The following is a 12,263-nucleotide window of genomic DNA, read 5'->3' as shown; positions in this document are numbered from 1 at the left end:
TTTAGAGCAAAATACAACATCAGAGATGCATATTTCCCAAAGCTGGAGAAACCTCTACAACAGTCCAAACAAGCTGTGCATTTTTATTTTTATTCTCATTCAATTCAGTTTATCATTTTTATCTTCATTTTTAATTTGATTATTTAAATACACTGTCCTATATAATAATTTGTACCTCAGGGTTCGCTGGCTGTCTGGGTTTGTAACATCCTGACGTCAGCTCTCCTCCAGTGTTCTATTCCCTTTCACTGTCCCGCCCTCGAAATGATGTCAGAGGAGGGCAGGACACTGAGAGGGAAGGGAACGCTGGAGGCGACCTGACGTCAGGATGTTACGAACCCAGACAGACAGCCAGAGGAGGGCGGGACACTGAGAGGGAAGGCAACGAATCGCTGGGCATGGATGGGAGGGCAGGGCAGAGGCAAATGGATGAATGGGATGGTATGTGGATTAGACTTATGGGGCTGTGATGGGGTAAGCGGCACAGCTTTTGGAAACAAAAGGATACGTTATTAGGCAATGAGAAAATGCGGGAGGAGATAAAGTCCACTATACAGGATTTTTGCCACTAATGACAATGGAGAGGTCATGGATGCGGTATTATGGGATGCATTGAAGGCGGTGGTAAGGGGAACTTTGATCAAGTGGGGGGCATGAAAGAAAAGGGAAAAGGGCTGCACTCACTCACCCTAAGAACGCGCTTGGTTCATTTAGAAAAACAGCATAAGCAAAACCCCACATAGCAGTTGTGGGAGGAGCTTAAAAAAGTGAGGGGAGAATTAGAACAGCTGCAGATGATAGAAGTAGACTTTATGAGAACTAAGCTTAAGCAACGATACTTTGAATTTGCTAATAAATCAAGCGCAGTGCTAGCCCATTACCTACGGGCTAGAAGAGTTAAAACCCTTGTTCAAAAGCTGAAGGATGATAGGGGAGGATGGCATTATGCTGATTCAGAAATTGCAAAATGCTTTTTGAAATACTATCAAGACCTATATAAGGCCCCGGAGGGGAAATTGGTGGAAGACATAGCCCACTATGTTTGAGTGACGCAGAAAGAGCGCAGCTAGGGAAACCCATTTGACTGGGGGAGGTTCAGGGGGTGATTAAAAAACTCCCAAACGGCAAGGCTCCCGGGTTGGATGGATATTCGGCACGGATTTACAAATGCTTTGTGGGGGAGCTGGGAAACCTTCTGGTATGAGTAGGCAATGGAGTCTTGGAGGTTAATAGACTCCCGAAATCCATGCCTGAGGTGGGGGTGACGGTCTTGCCCAAACCAGGAAAAGACCCCACTGTATGTGGCTCATATAGACCTATCTCAGTCTTGCCCAAAGCAGGAAAAGACCTCGCTTTATGTGGCTCATATAGACCTATCTCGCTGCTGAATGTCGATGTAAAGATAGTAGCTAAGATCTTGGCAAACAGATTGGCCCGGGTGCTGTAGAAACTGATCCTACGTGGACCAATCTGGGTTTGTACCAGGGAGGCAGGTCTGGGATAATATCAGGCTTCATTTGATATGGGAGGCGCAAAGATCTCGGCCTGGCACAGCCTTGTTGGCGATAGATGCAGAAAAGGCCTTTGATCAGGTGAATTGGGGGTTTTTGAGGGAAGTGATGAATCGCATGGGTCTCTAGGAGATAATTTTAGTAGGTGGTTAGCTGCTCTATAAGAGGACCCAAAGGCCAGTCTTAATATAAATGGCGGGTACACTCCCTTCTTCCCAATTGATGGAGGGACCTGGCAGGGATGCCCCTTGTCACCACTCCTATTTGCATTATATATAGAGCCTCTAGCGGAACGGATATGACACCATCCAGATACTCGGGGTATCAAGGTTCATTTTATTTATTTTTATTTTTATTACATTTGTACCCCGCACTTTCCCACTCATGGCAGGCTCAATGCGGCTTACATGGGGCTATGGAGGGTTAAGTGACTTGCCCAGAGTCACAAGGAGCTGCCTGAGCCTGAAGTGGGAATCAAACTCAGTTCCTCAGTTCCCCAGGACCAAAGTCCACCACCCTAACCACTAGGCCACTCCGGTTGGAAGGACGGAACATCGTATTGCTTTGTTTGCTGACGATGTGCTACTTTATGTGGAGGATCTTGAGCAGACATTGCCTGCGGCCTTGAGGATCCTTCGGGAGTTTGAGAGGCATGCAGGCTTACGGGTTAATATGGATAAAAGCGAATTATTAGGGATTTCCTTAACCCATAAGGAGGAAATAAGTTTGAGAGCAAAGTTTGCCTTTAAATGGGCTAAGAATAATATCCGATATCTGGGGATCCAGATACCTAGAAACCTGGGGAGGGTGTATAGCTTAAATTATGGAAAAATAGTGGACCAAATTTGGGTAGAGTTGTCTAGATGGAAGGGATTGTGGCTATCCTGGTGGGGACGTATGGCAGTAGTGAAGATGAATTTACTTCCCAGACTGTTGTTCTTATTTCAGTCATTACCGGTGGCGGTCCCAAGACAGACACTTAAACTACTACAGGGCTCCATACTGCAGTTTATCTTGGGAGGTAGACAACCCCAACTGGCAGGAAGGGTACTATGGGGGGCAATGGAGCAGGGTGGTAGAGCAGTGCCTAACATAGAGTTGTATTTTTTGGCCGCTCAACTTAGGTTGATATTAGACTGGGAGAGGGGGAAATTAAAGCTAGCTAGTCAGGTGGAACAAGCGTATTATCCGGACTGCCCAATGAGCTCGTACCTATGGACCACAGAAGGAATGGGAAAGGCATTGGTAGGGATACATAATCCATTTATAAGGCATCTAATGGAGTTATGGGGGGAAGTGCGGAAGAAGTGGGGACAGGGTGATAGGATTTCCTCTCTTGCACCCTTGAGATGGGAGCCAAAATTTGGGGCTGGGAGGGAAAATCCACATTCGCGTGGTGGGAGCTAGTAGGGTTGACGTTTTTTCGTGATGTGCTACAGGGGGGTAGGATGAAAAATTTTGAGACGCTGCGCTCCATGTATGGCCTGCCTGAGGGAGATATCTTTTCCTACCTACAGGTCCAGCACTCCTTTTAAAAATTGAGTTCATTGGAACACTACTGGACACAAAGACAGCTCGGGCTTATCTCCCCAAGATATGGGCAGACAACCTGGTGTCCCTGGTGTCCGCAGTTCAAGGGTCTCAGCAGGTCACAGCTTGGCAGTGCGACAAGGCGGTGGCCGTAGCGAGAAGGTTGCTAGGCTGTATAGAGAGAGGTGTGACCAGCAGAAGAAAGGAGGTTTTAATGCCCCTGTATAAGACGTTGGTGAGGCCCCACCTGGAGTATTGTGTTCAGTTTTGGAGGCCGTACCTTGCGAAGGATGTTAAAAAAATGGAAGCGGTGCAAAGAAAAGCTACGAGGATGGTATGGGAGTTGCGTTCCAAGACGTATGAAGAGAGACTTGCTGACCTGAACATGTATACTCTGGAGGAAAGGTGGAACAGGGGTGATATGATACAGACGTTCAAATATTTGAAAGGTATTAATCCGCAAACGAATCTTTTCCGGAGATGGGAAGGCGGTAGAACGAGAGGACATGAAATGAGATTGAAGGGGGGCAGACTCAGGAAAGATGTCAGGAAGTATTTCTTCACGGAGAGGGTGGTGAACGCTTGGAATGCCCTCCCGCGGGAGGTGGTGGAGATGAAAACGGTAACAGAATTCAAACATGCGTGGGACAGGCATAAAGGAATCCTGTGCAGAAGGAATGGATCCACAGAAGCTTAGCTGAAATTGGGTGGCAGGGGGAAGAGAGGTTGGTGGTTGAGAGGCTAGGATGGGGGAGGGCAGACTTATACGGGGTCTGTGCCGGAGCCAGTGATGGGAGGCGGGACTGGTGGTTGGGAGGCGGGAAATACTGCTGGACAGACTTATACGGTCTGTGCCCTGAAAAAGACAGGTACAAATCAAGGTAAGGTATACACATATGAGTTTATCGTGGGCAGACTAGATGGACCGTGCAGGTCTTTTTCTGCCGTCATCTACTATGTTATTATGTTGAGACTCTTGGGACACATGGCCTCCATAGTTCATGTAACACCCATGGCACATCTACATATGAGATCAGCTTAATGGGCCCTAGCTTCTTAGTAGTATCTGTCCACCAATTTTTGGAACTCTTCAGTGGTGGACAATCCGGTCCAATTTGACCATGGAACGATCATTCCAAATTCTTCAGGCGCAGAAAGTGCTGACGACGGATGCATCCCTCCTGGGGTGGGGAGCTCATGTAAATGCGCTTCACACTGAGGGAGCTTGGTCCTTCCAGGAAACAGGTCTTCAGATTAACCTCCTGGAGCTCCGAGCGATCTGGAACGCTCTGAAGGCTTTCAGAAATTGGCTATCCAACCAAATTATCTTGATTCAAATGGAGAATCAGGTTGCGATGTACTACACCAACAAGTAGGGGGGCACCGGATCTCGCCCTCTGTGTCAAGAAACCTTTCAGATGTGGCTTTGGGCATGCTGTCATGGCATGTTTCTCCAAGCCACTTATCTGGCAGGCGTAAACAACAGTCTGGCCAACAGGCTTAGCAGGGTAATACAACCTCATGAGTGGTCACTGAATATGGGCATTGCCCGCAAGATCTTCCAAGCATGGGGCACCCCCTCAGTGGATCTTTTTGCCACTCAGATCAATCACAAGGTCCCTCAGTTCTGTTCCAGGCTTCAGGCCCATGACAGACTAGCATCAGATGCCTTTCTCCTACATTGGGGGACAGGCCTTCTGTATGCATATCCTCCCATACCTCTAGTAGGGAATACTTTGCTGAAACTCAAGCAAGATCGCGGAATCATGATCCTGATTGCACCCTACTGGCTGCGTCAGATTGGTTTCCATCTTCTTCTAGAGTTGTCCTCCGAAGAACCGTGGAGATTGGAGTGTTTTCCAACCCTCATTACTGAGAACAAGGGGTTGCTTCTACATCCCAACCTCCAGTCTCTGGCTCTCATGGCCTGGATGTTGAGAACTTAGAATTCGCATCCTTGGGTCTTTCAGAGGGTGTCTCCCGAGTCTTGCTTTCTTCCAGGCAAGATTCCACGAAGAGGTGTTACTCTTTCAAATGGAGGAGGTTTGCCGTCTGTTGTGATAGCAGGACCCTAGATCATCTCTCATGTCCTACACAGACCCTGCTTGAATACCTTCTACACTTGTTGGAATCTGGTCTCAAGACCAACTCAGTAAGGGTTCACCTCAGTTCAATTAGTGTTTATCATCGGCACGTAGAGGGTAAGCCTATCTCTGGACAGCCTTTAGTTGTTTGCTTCATGAGAGGTTTGCTGTTGTCAAAGCCCCCACCAGTGTCATGGGATCTCAACGTTGTTTTCTCCCAGCTGATGAAATCTCCTTTTGAGCTACTGGATTCCTGCCATTTGAAGTACTTGACCTGGAAAGTCATTTTCTTGGTGGCTGTTATTTCAGCTCATAGGGTCAGTGAGCTTCAGGCCGTAGTAGTGGATGCACCTTATACTAAGTTTCATCACAACAGAGTAGTCCTCTGCATGCACCCTAAGTTCCTGCCAAAGGTGGTGTTGGAGTTCCATCTGAACCTGTCAATTGTCTTGCCAACATTTTTTCCCCGTCCTCATGCCCACCCTGGCAAAAACAGTTTGCACACCTTGGACTGCAAGAGCATTGGCCTTTTATGTGGAGTGGACGAAGCCCTTCAGACAGTCTGCCCAGTTGTTTGTTGCTTTTGATCCCAACGGGAGGGAAGTCACAATTGGAAAACGCACAGTTTCCATTTGGCTAGCAGATTGCATATCCTTCACTTATACCCAAGCTGGGCTGACTGGAGGGCCATGTCATGGCTCATAATGTCAGAGCCATGGCTGCGTCGGTGGCTCACTTAGTCAGCCTCCTTTGAAAAGATTTGCAAGGCTGCAACGTGGTCTTCCGTCCACACATTCACATCTCATTAAGCGACAGTCAGTTTGGCCAGTCGATGCTGCAGAATCTGGGGTTTAGATTCCAACTTCACCCACCTAGGCCCATTTTATTCTGTTCCAGGCTGTACTCTCTGCTAGTTGTATATAGTTTCAGGTTAATCTATGTTATGTCCTCGCCGTTGCGAGGCCCAATTCAACAATATTTATTGTTTTGGGTGAGTCTGGATGCTAGGGATACCCCAGTTGTGAGTATAATCCAGCCTGCTTGTTCTCGGAGAAAGCAAAGATTCTTACCTGTAGCAGGTATTCTCCTAGGACAGCAGGCTGATTATTCTCAGAAACCCACCCACTTCCCCTTGGAATTATTTGTTTGTGCTTTTAGACTTAACTGAGGTACGCGGTTGTGCGGCAGGCAGGAAGTCATTCCGCACATGAGCAGTGCGTGCTTCATAAGCGCCAGAAGGCTCTAGCAAAGTTTTTCTTTTTGCTATGGCAAATGCCAGTTCCCGGGCCGACACAGACGTTGACTCAGTTGTGAGAATAATCAGCCTGCTGTCCTCGGAGAATACCTGCTACAAGTAAGTATCTTCACTTTATAGGCCATTGGCACAGAGGATGAAGACGAAACTCAAGGACTGGAGGGAGATTACTGGTGGGATGGGTTAGGAAAATAGCCGCAATTAAAACAATGAACATGAAAGCCATGCTGAGTCCAGACCAAGATCCATTGAGCCCAGTATTCTGTCTTTGACAGTGGCCACTCCTGGTCTCAGGTACCTGGCAGATTCCAAAATGTTCATTTTCCAGCAATGGCTCTCAAGTCTACCTGACTAATAATGTTTTATAAATGTCTTCTCCAGGAACTTGTTAATCCTCTTTTGAATCCCACTATGTTGATCGTCTTGACCACTTCCTCCAGGAATGGATTTCACAGCTTAAGAAAAACTTGCTATGATTCGATTTCCGCCTGCTGATCATTGGTTTTGTGAAGTGTTCTCTTGTTTTGAAGTTTGACAGGTTAAAAAAAACATTCCCTATTTACCTTTTCCACCCTACTCTTAATTTTATAAACTTCTGTCATATACTTTCTGTCTTTTCTCAACCCTAAAAAGTCCTAACCTGTGTAATCACACTTCAGAAGTGAAATGTTTCATTCTCCTTATCATTTTTGGGGTTTTTTCTGAACCTTTTCTAGTTGCACTATACACATTTTGAGATGGGGTGACCATAACTGCACACTATTCAAGGTGCAGACACTAGGCTGAAAATTACAATGTGTTATATACACAGTGATCCAACATATTTTTTCTTGGGTGGTGACTGTTACTGCATCTTGGCTGAATTTATCTTTTGAGTGCTGAATATTGGCTAAATTAAAACCGTCTCCCTGGCATTCTCTGACTGTACTCCATTTTTTTTCTACCTCAAACTGTGTGTACAAATTATAGACATAAGAGAAGACTTTTAACTGGTTTAGTTTTAAAATCAGTTTATAACAGTGTAAATCTAATCTTTTATATTATTACCCCTGAGTGTGAACATAATATAATTGACTTGATAAAAGAGTCTCAGTGATTGACTGCTGAGGTAAGGTCTGGGCCCTTCAACTCACATGTTCAGTCCTCTTTGTTAAAAGAATGTGTAAAAAGTGGCAATTATACTTGTGTACTCATGTAAACAGTGATTTGAAAAAGCCACTATTTACATATAGAGATCACTGAGATTTAAAGGGGCCATTGCTTGGGTGTGATTTAAGCATAACTTGGCAGGGTCAAAAGCCTACTTATATATTTCCATCTTATACAGAAAATACATTTCTGTATTAAAAAAAATTAAAATAAATTCCCTGTTGGGTTTTGCACTTGGAGGCATGCACAATATTTATTTTAATACTGCTTGTTTTACCTAGAGCTTTACATAAGGGATTAAGGAAAAAGGGAGTTATTCTCCTTCTTTCCCCATTTGTTTGTTTCTGCCTCCAGAAAAAAAGAAAACACCTAAGAATTGTGACTTCATTACTTAATTGGCAGCTCTTAGATGTGTAGGTTTGCAAACTATCACTGGCTAAATATGTAGGGGTTTTCAGTTTCAGTGGAAGGAAGCTAACAAAAAAATTGCCACTTCCACATGTAAGTGCTAAAGTAATGCTGCTCTTTTGTTCACATAAAATTTTGTAAAAAGGCTGTTTCTGCTCTACGTGCCAGCAAATACACATGCACTCCTGCATTTCCTTCTTTGTATTTTACAAATGTTGTGTCCTTACCTCAACTTCAGTTCCTATCTCAGTGTTTTGTGTGAAATTGAGCTTTTAGTAGCTGAAAGCCTATGAATTAATGGAGCAAAGGTTATTTCTATATTGGTGGCCAAATTTTCTTGGGTTTTCATGTCGATTTCTGTCTCTGTACCTCTGAAATCCTACAGAAAGCCACAGCCATGCCAGGAAAGAAGGCAGAATACTTTGATACATCAGAACCAGTCCAGAATCGCTTGTACAAATCCCTCAAAGTCTGGTCCATGCTTGCAGACCTGGAGGAAAGTCTAGGCACCTTCAAAGTAAGGACAAATTTCTGTTATTTCTGTAGTCTTCCATCAGTGACTATATTTCATTGGAACTAACAAATTTTTCCCATTAAAAATATAAATTATAATGAGATGAGAACCAAGAAAAAAAGTTGTATTTTAAATATTTAATATACAATATGGAGTTCTCTCGGAACCTTCCACCCACCCACATGCAGTGGGCAATGGCATTATAAAGGCTTCACCAAACTCATGGGCCCAACTTGCAATCAGTCGCTCTGTGGATAACTCGCCTATTCTTCAGTCAACATAGAAACTCCATAATGTAAGTGCATCAATGTGCTTCAAAACAAATGTTTAATTAAATGTGTGAATAAGCTTTAGAAGGGTGGGAAGGGCTTTGTTATTGGGAAGGTTCATTTATGTATGCACTAGACATCTGAATCTTTTTTCATTTTGGTATAATTGATAATTGATGGATTTCTGTTACATCCTTCATAAAATGCTGGAATAATAATTTGATGGCACCATGTACTTATAAGATACGCTAGATGTACTTTGAGGATATACTTTGGTTATTATCAGATGGTTGTATAGCGAGACTGTAAGGTCTTGTCATCGCTAAAAACCGTTGAAATATATATTACAATATTAGCTCATGAGAGGATGTTAACACAGATGTCAGATCACCAGTTGTATGTTTATTAGTTCTCTTCTGTCGTCCATAATATTGAAAACACAAATAGAAGGGGGGGGGGGGGGGGGGGGGGGGGATAAATTGTTAAAAGTTTGATGACGGATAATATCATTTTGTATTTACTGAGTACATTTTCATAATTGACTATCTGTATATTCATATTGTTGAATGTGTTTCTTTTGAATTGTCATCAAATAAAAATGTTGAACTATATAAATGTGTGAATAAGTGAAAAGTTCTCTATCTCATGAGGGCCTATACCAAGGCCAAAAATCGCTCAAAATCTCTCAATTCGTTCATACTGCTGCAGAGTCCTCAATATGTAAACGCAACCCCTTGAAAATTCAAATACAATGTTTTTCCAGTTTTTCTGAAGTCACTTTTACTTTCAAGTTCCAAACAAGTCAATCAAGAAATGAGCACTTATCTGTACAATTTGACTCGCTTCAATCCAGAGCCTCAATTAACAAGCAATAAGGTCCAACAGAGCCACGTTTCAGTCCTTCATTAGGAACCACAGCTTTGTAGTGAACAGCATGCAAACCTCTTTTCAAAATGGCGAGTAACCCATAGGGTGATTGATTGCAAGTTGGGGCCCATGAGGTTGGTGAAGCCTTTATAACTCTGTAGCCCACTGGATGTGGGTGGGTGACAGGTTCTGAGAACTCCATTTTGTATTTTAAATATTCAAAAGAAAAATGTTTTTTTTGTTGTTCTCATCTAATTAGAGTTTATATTATTATAGAAAAATTGTTAGTTCTTGTGATTTCAATTTTTCTTAAAGGTTTTTGGTAATTTATATTTCATTAGGACAATTTTCACTAACCATCCTAGATGTTTCTCTTTGGTAATTAACTACAAGGAATGCAAGTAAAATTATAGCTGTGCATTTTTCAGTGTTTAATGGTCCACTGGAAAATATGTATATGCATTTGGTAGTTAAATTTACATGTGTATTATTTTTCTCTGTTCCAGGGCCAGAATTAAAGACATATAGGGGCACAGGACAGAACTGAGAAGGGGGCCCAAAAGCCCACTTTTGGGCTATGCTTTTTCAGCCTCAGGCAGATTTGGGGGGGGGGGGGGCTGTGGCATGGTGGCCCATGACAATTGCTCTGGTTGCCACCTTCTAACATTGGCCCTGCCCTGATCTAAGCCCATCTCCTACAATGTCCTTTTTCTCCATGAATAAATATAGCTACCATAATACAAACAACATAACAGCACTCCCACCTCACCCTCAACCCCAACCCCATGTTACCTGCCTAAGACAATGAGAGATTGTGAATCTGGAACCATTATTATTATTCCATATCATCAAGCTGATCAATCCATAGACTGGTGGGTTGTGTCCATCTACCAGCAGGTGGAGATAGAGAGCAATCCTTTTGCCTCCCTATATGTGGTCATGTGCTGCCGGAAACTCCTCAGTATGTTCTCTATCTCAGCAGGTGGTGGTCACACACAGCAGCAGCTCTGGCTAGGCCTCCAAGCCTAATTTTTAGGTTTTGTTGAGTGCCTGGGGTTGAGGGCTCTTCTTGAGCAAGTGCAAACCTGGTGGCGCCAGGTCCCTCCTTTTCTCCCCCCTCCCGCTGGCTCCGTTAAAAAAAAAAAAAAAAAATTTTTGAACGTCCTTAAAGGCGTTTATTTCGACGTTTATTTAAACGTTTATTGCAGCTACTCACTGGGACACCAGGTCGTTACAGCTCGGAGCGGAAAGCAGGTAATTTTTACCTTTTTATAGCGGGCAGGGGGTTCCCCGATTGTTCTCCATGTGGCATATGGCATCGGAGGGCGAGGGCGCAAAGTGTCGCTCCCCGGATCGCTTAGGCGCTTCCAGAGGGGATGCGGGGGTCTTAAAGTCTGATTCGCCCTTGTTGGGTGACAGTTTCGTGACCGATGAGTGTCCCGGTCCTTCCTCCGGCGTGGCGGTTTTTCCCGCCTTAAACGCCCATCCCCCGCTGCTCGCCTCCGCCATATTGGCCGGCCACGCGGCTCGGACGGCTTCTTCGTGGGCCGCCCTTGAGGGAGACATTAATGCCATGGACGCCCTTAATTTGGGCGACGGCACCAAAGCGGCTAAAGTTAAGCGCCGTTTTTCCCGCGCGGCTCCTTCGCGGAGTGTCGCGCCGGACGCCATTTTGGATGCGCAGCATGTCTCTCCCCCGCTCTTGCGAGCGCCGGTTGAGGGTGCGTCTAGGGCTGTAGCCCAGGCTGCAGAAGTGCACAGTCTGGGGGGTTTCTCCCCCGAGTTTGTTTTGCTGCTGCATCAGGCCTTCCTTATGCAAAACGCTGCCCCTGCTCCCTCGTTTGGTAAAGAGGTTGAGGTCCCCGGAGGTAAACGCCCTCGGGTTGATTCCCAGGCCTTGGAGGACCTTGTCTCCTCCGATGTAGATGAGGGCAGCGTATCTGAGTTCTCCCAACGGTCCTTTGCGGATTCCTTGGAGGAGACTGATCCCCGCTCGGTTGGAGCGGATGACCCCTCTGCAGCGCAGCTCTTTAGCTCAGAGGATTTGCCCAACCTATTAGTGCAGGCCATGGGCATTTTGAAGATTTCCTCTCCGGAGGACGTCTCTCCCTCAGCCCCTGTTGGCTCTGCCATTATGCTGGGGACGAAACGCCCGCCTAGAACCTTCCACGTGCATGATGCCATGCACACCTTAATTTCGGCTCAATGGGATGTCCCGGAAGCGAGCCTCAGAGTGGCTAGGGCTATGTCCCGCCTCTATCCTTTACCTGAAAGTGAACGTGAGGCCTATCTGTGGCCTACCGTGGATTCTTTAATCACTGCGGTGACTAAGAAAACGGCTTTGCCGGTGGAAGGTGGCACGGCCCTAAAGGACGCCCAAGACAGAAGATTGGAGGCGGCCTTACGGTCGTCCTTTGAGGCGACTGCTTTGAGTTTGCAGGCCTCGCTTTGCGGTTCCTATGTGGCCAGGGCGTGCCTGACTATGGTGCAGCGGGCTTCCCCCTCGGATCATTCCTTGAGGGCTGATTGGCCGGCCCTGGAATTGGGCTTAGCCTATTTGGCAGACTTGCTGTATGATGTCTTGAGAGCCTCAGCTAAAGGCATGGCTCAGACAGTCTCTGCGCGGCGGTGGCTTTGGCTGAAACATTGGTCTGCTGACCACGCCTCTAAATCCCG

The 12,263-nt window shown here is 45.5% G+C and overlaps 1 protein-coding gene across 1 annotated transcript in view; it reads left to right on the top strand.

Moving 5' to 3' along the window:
• XAB2 (XPA binding protein 2) overlaps window positions 1–12,263 on the top strand; it is a 148,665-nt gene that overhangs the window by 68,498 nt on the left and 67,904 nt on the right. The window contains 1 exon segment of the mRNA XM_030197558.1: window positions 8,323–8,454. Within this exon segment, the coding sequence (XP_030053418.1) occupies window positions 8,323–8,454 (132 nt within the window).

This window comes from Microcaecilia unicolor, chromosome 3 (assembly GCF_901765095.1).
Source record: "Microcaecilia unicolor chromosome 3, aMicUni1.1, whole genome shotgun sequence".
Classification (NCBI taxonomy): domain Eukaryota; kingdom Metazoa; phylum Chordata; class Amphibia; order Gymnophiona; family Siphonopidae; genus Microcaecilia; species Microcaecilia unicolor.
The sequence above is the reverse complement of the archived record's forward strand: the minus strand, read 5'-3'. Positions and strand labels throughout refer to the sequence as shown.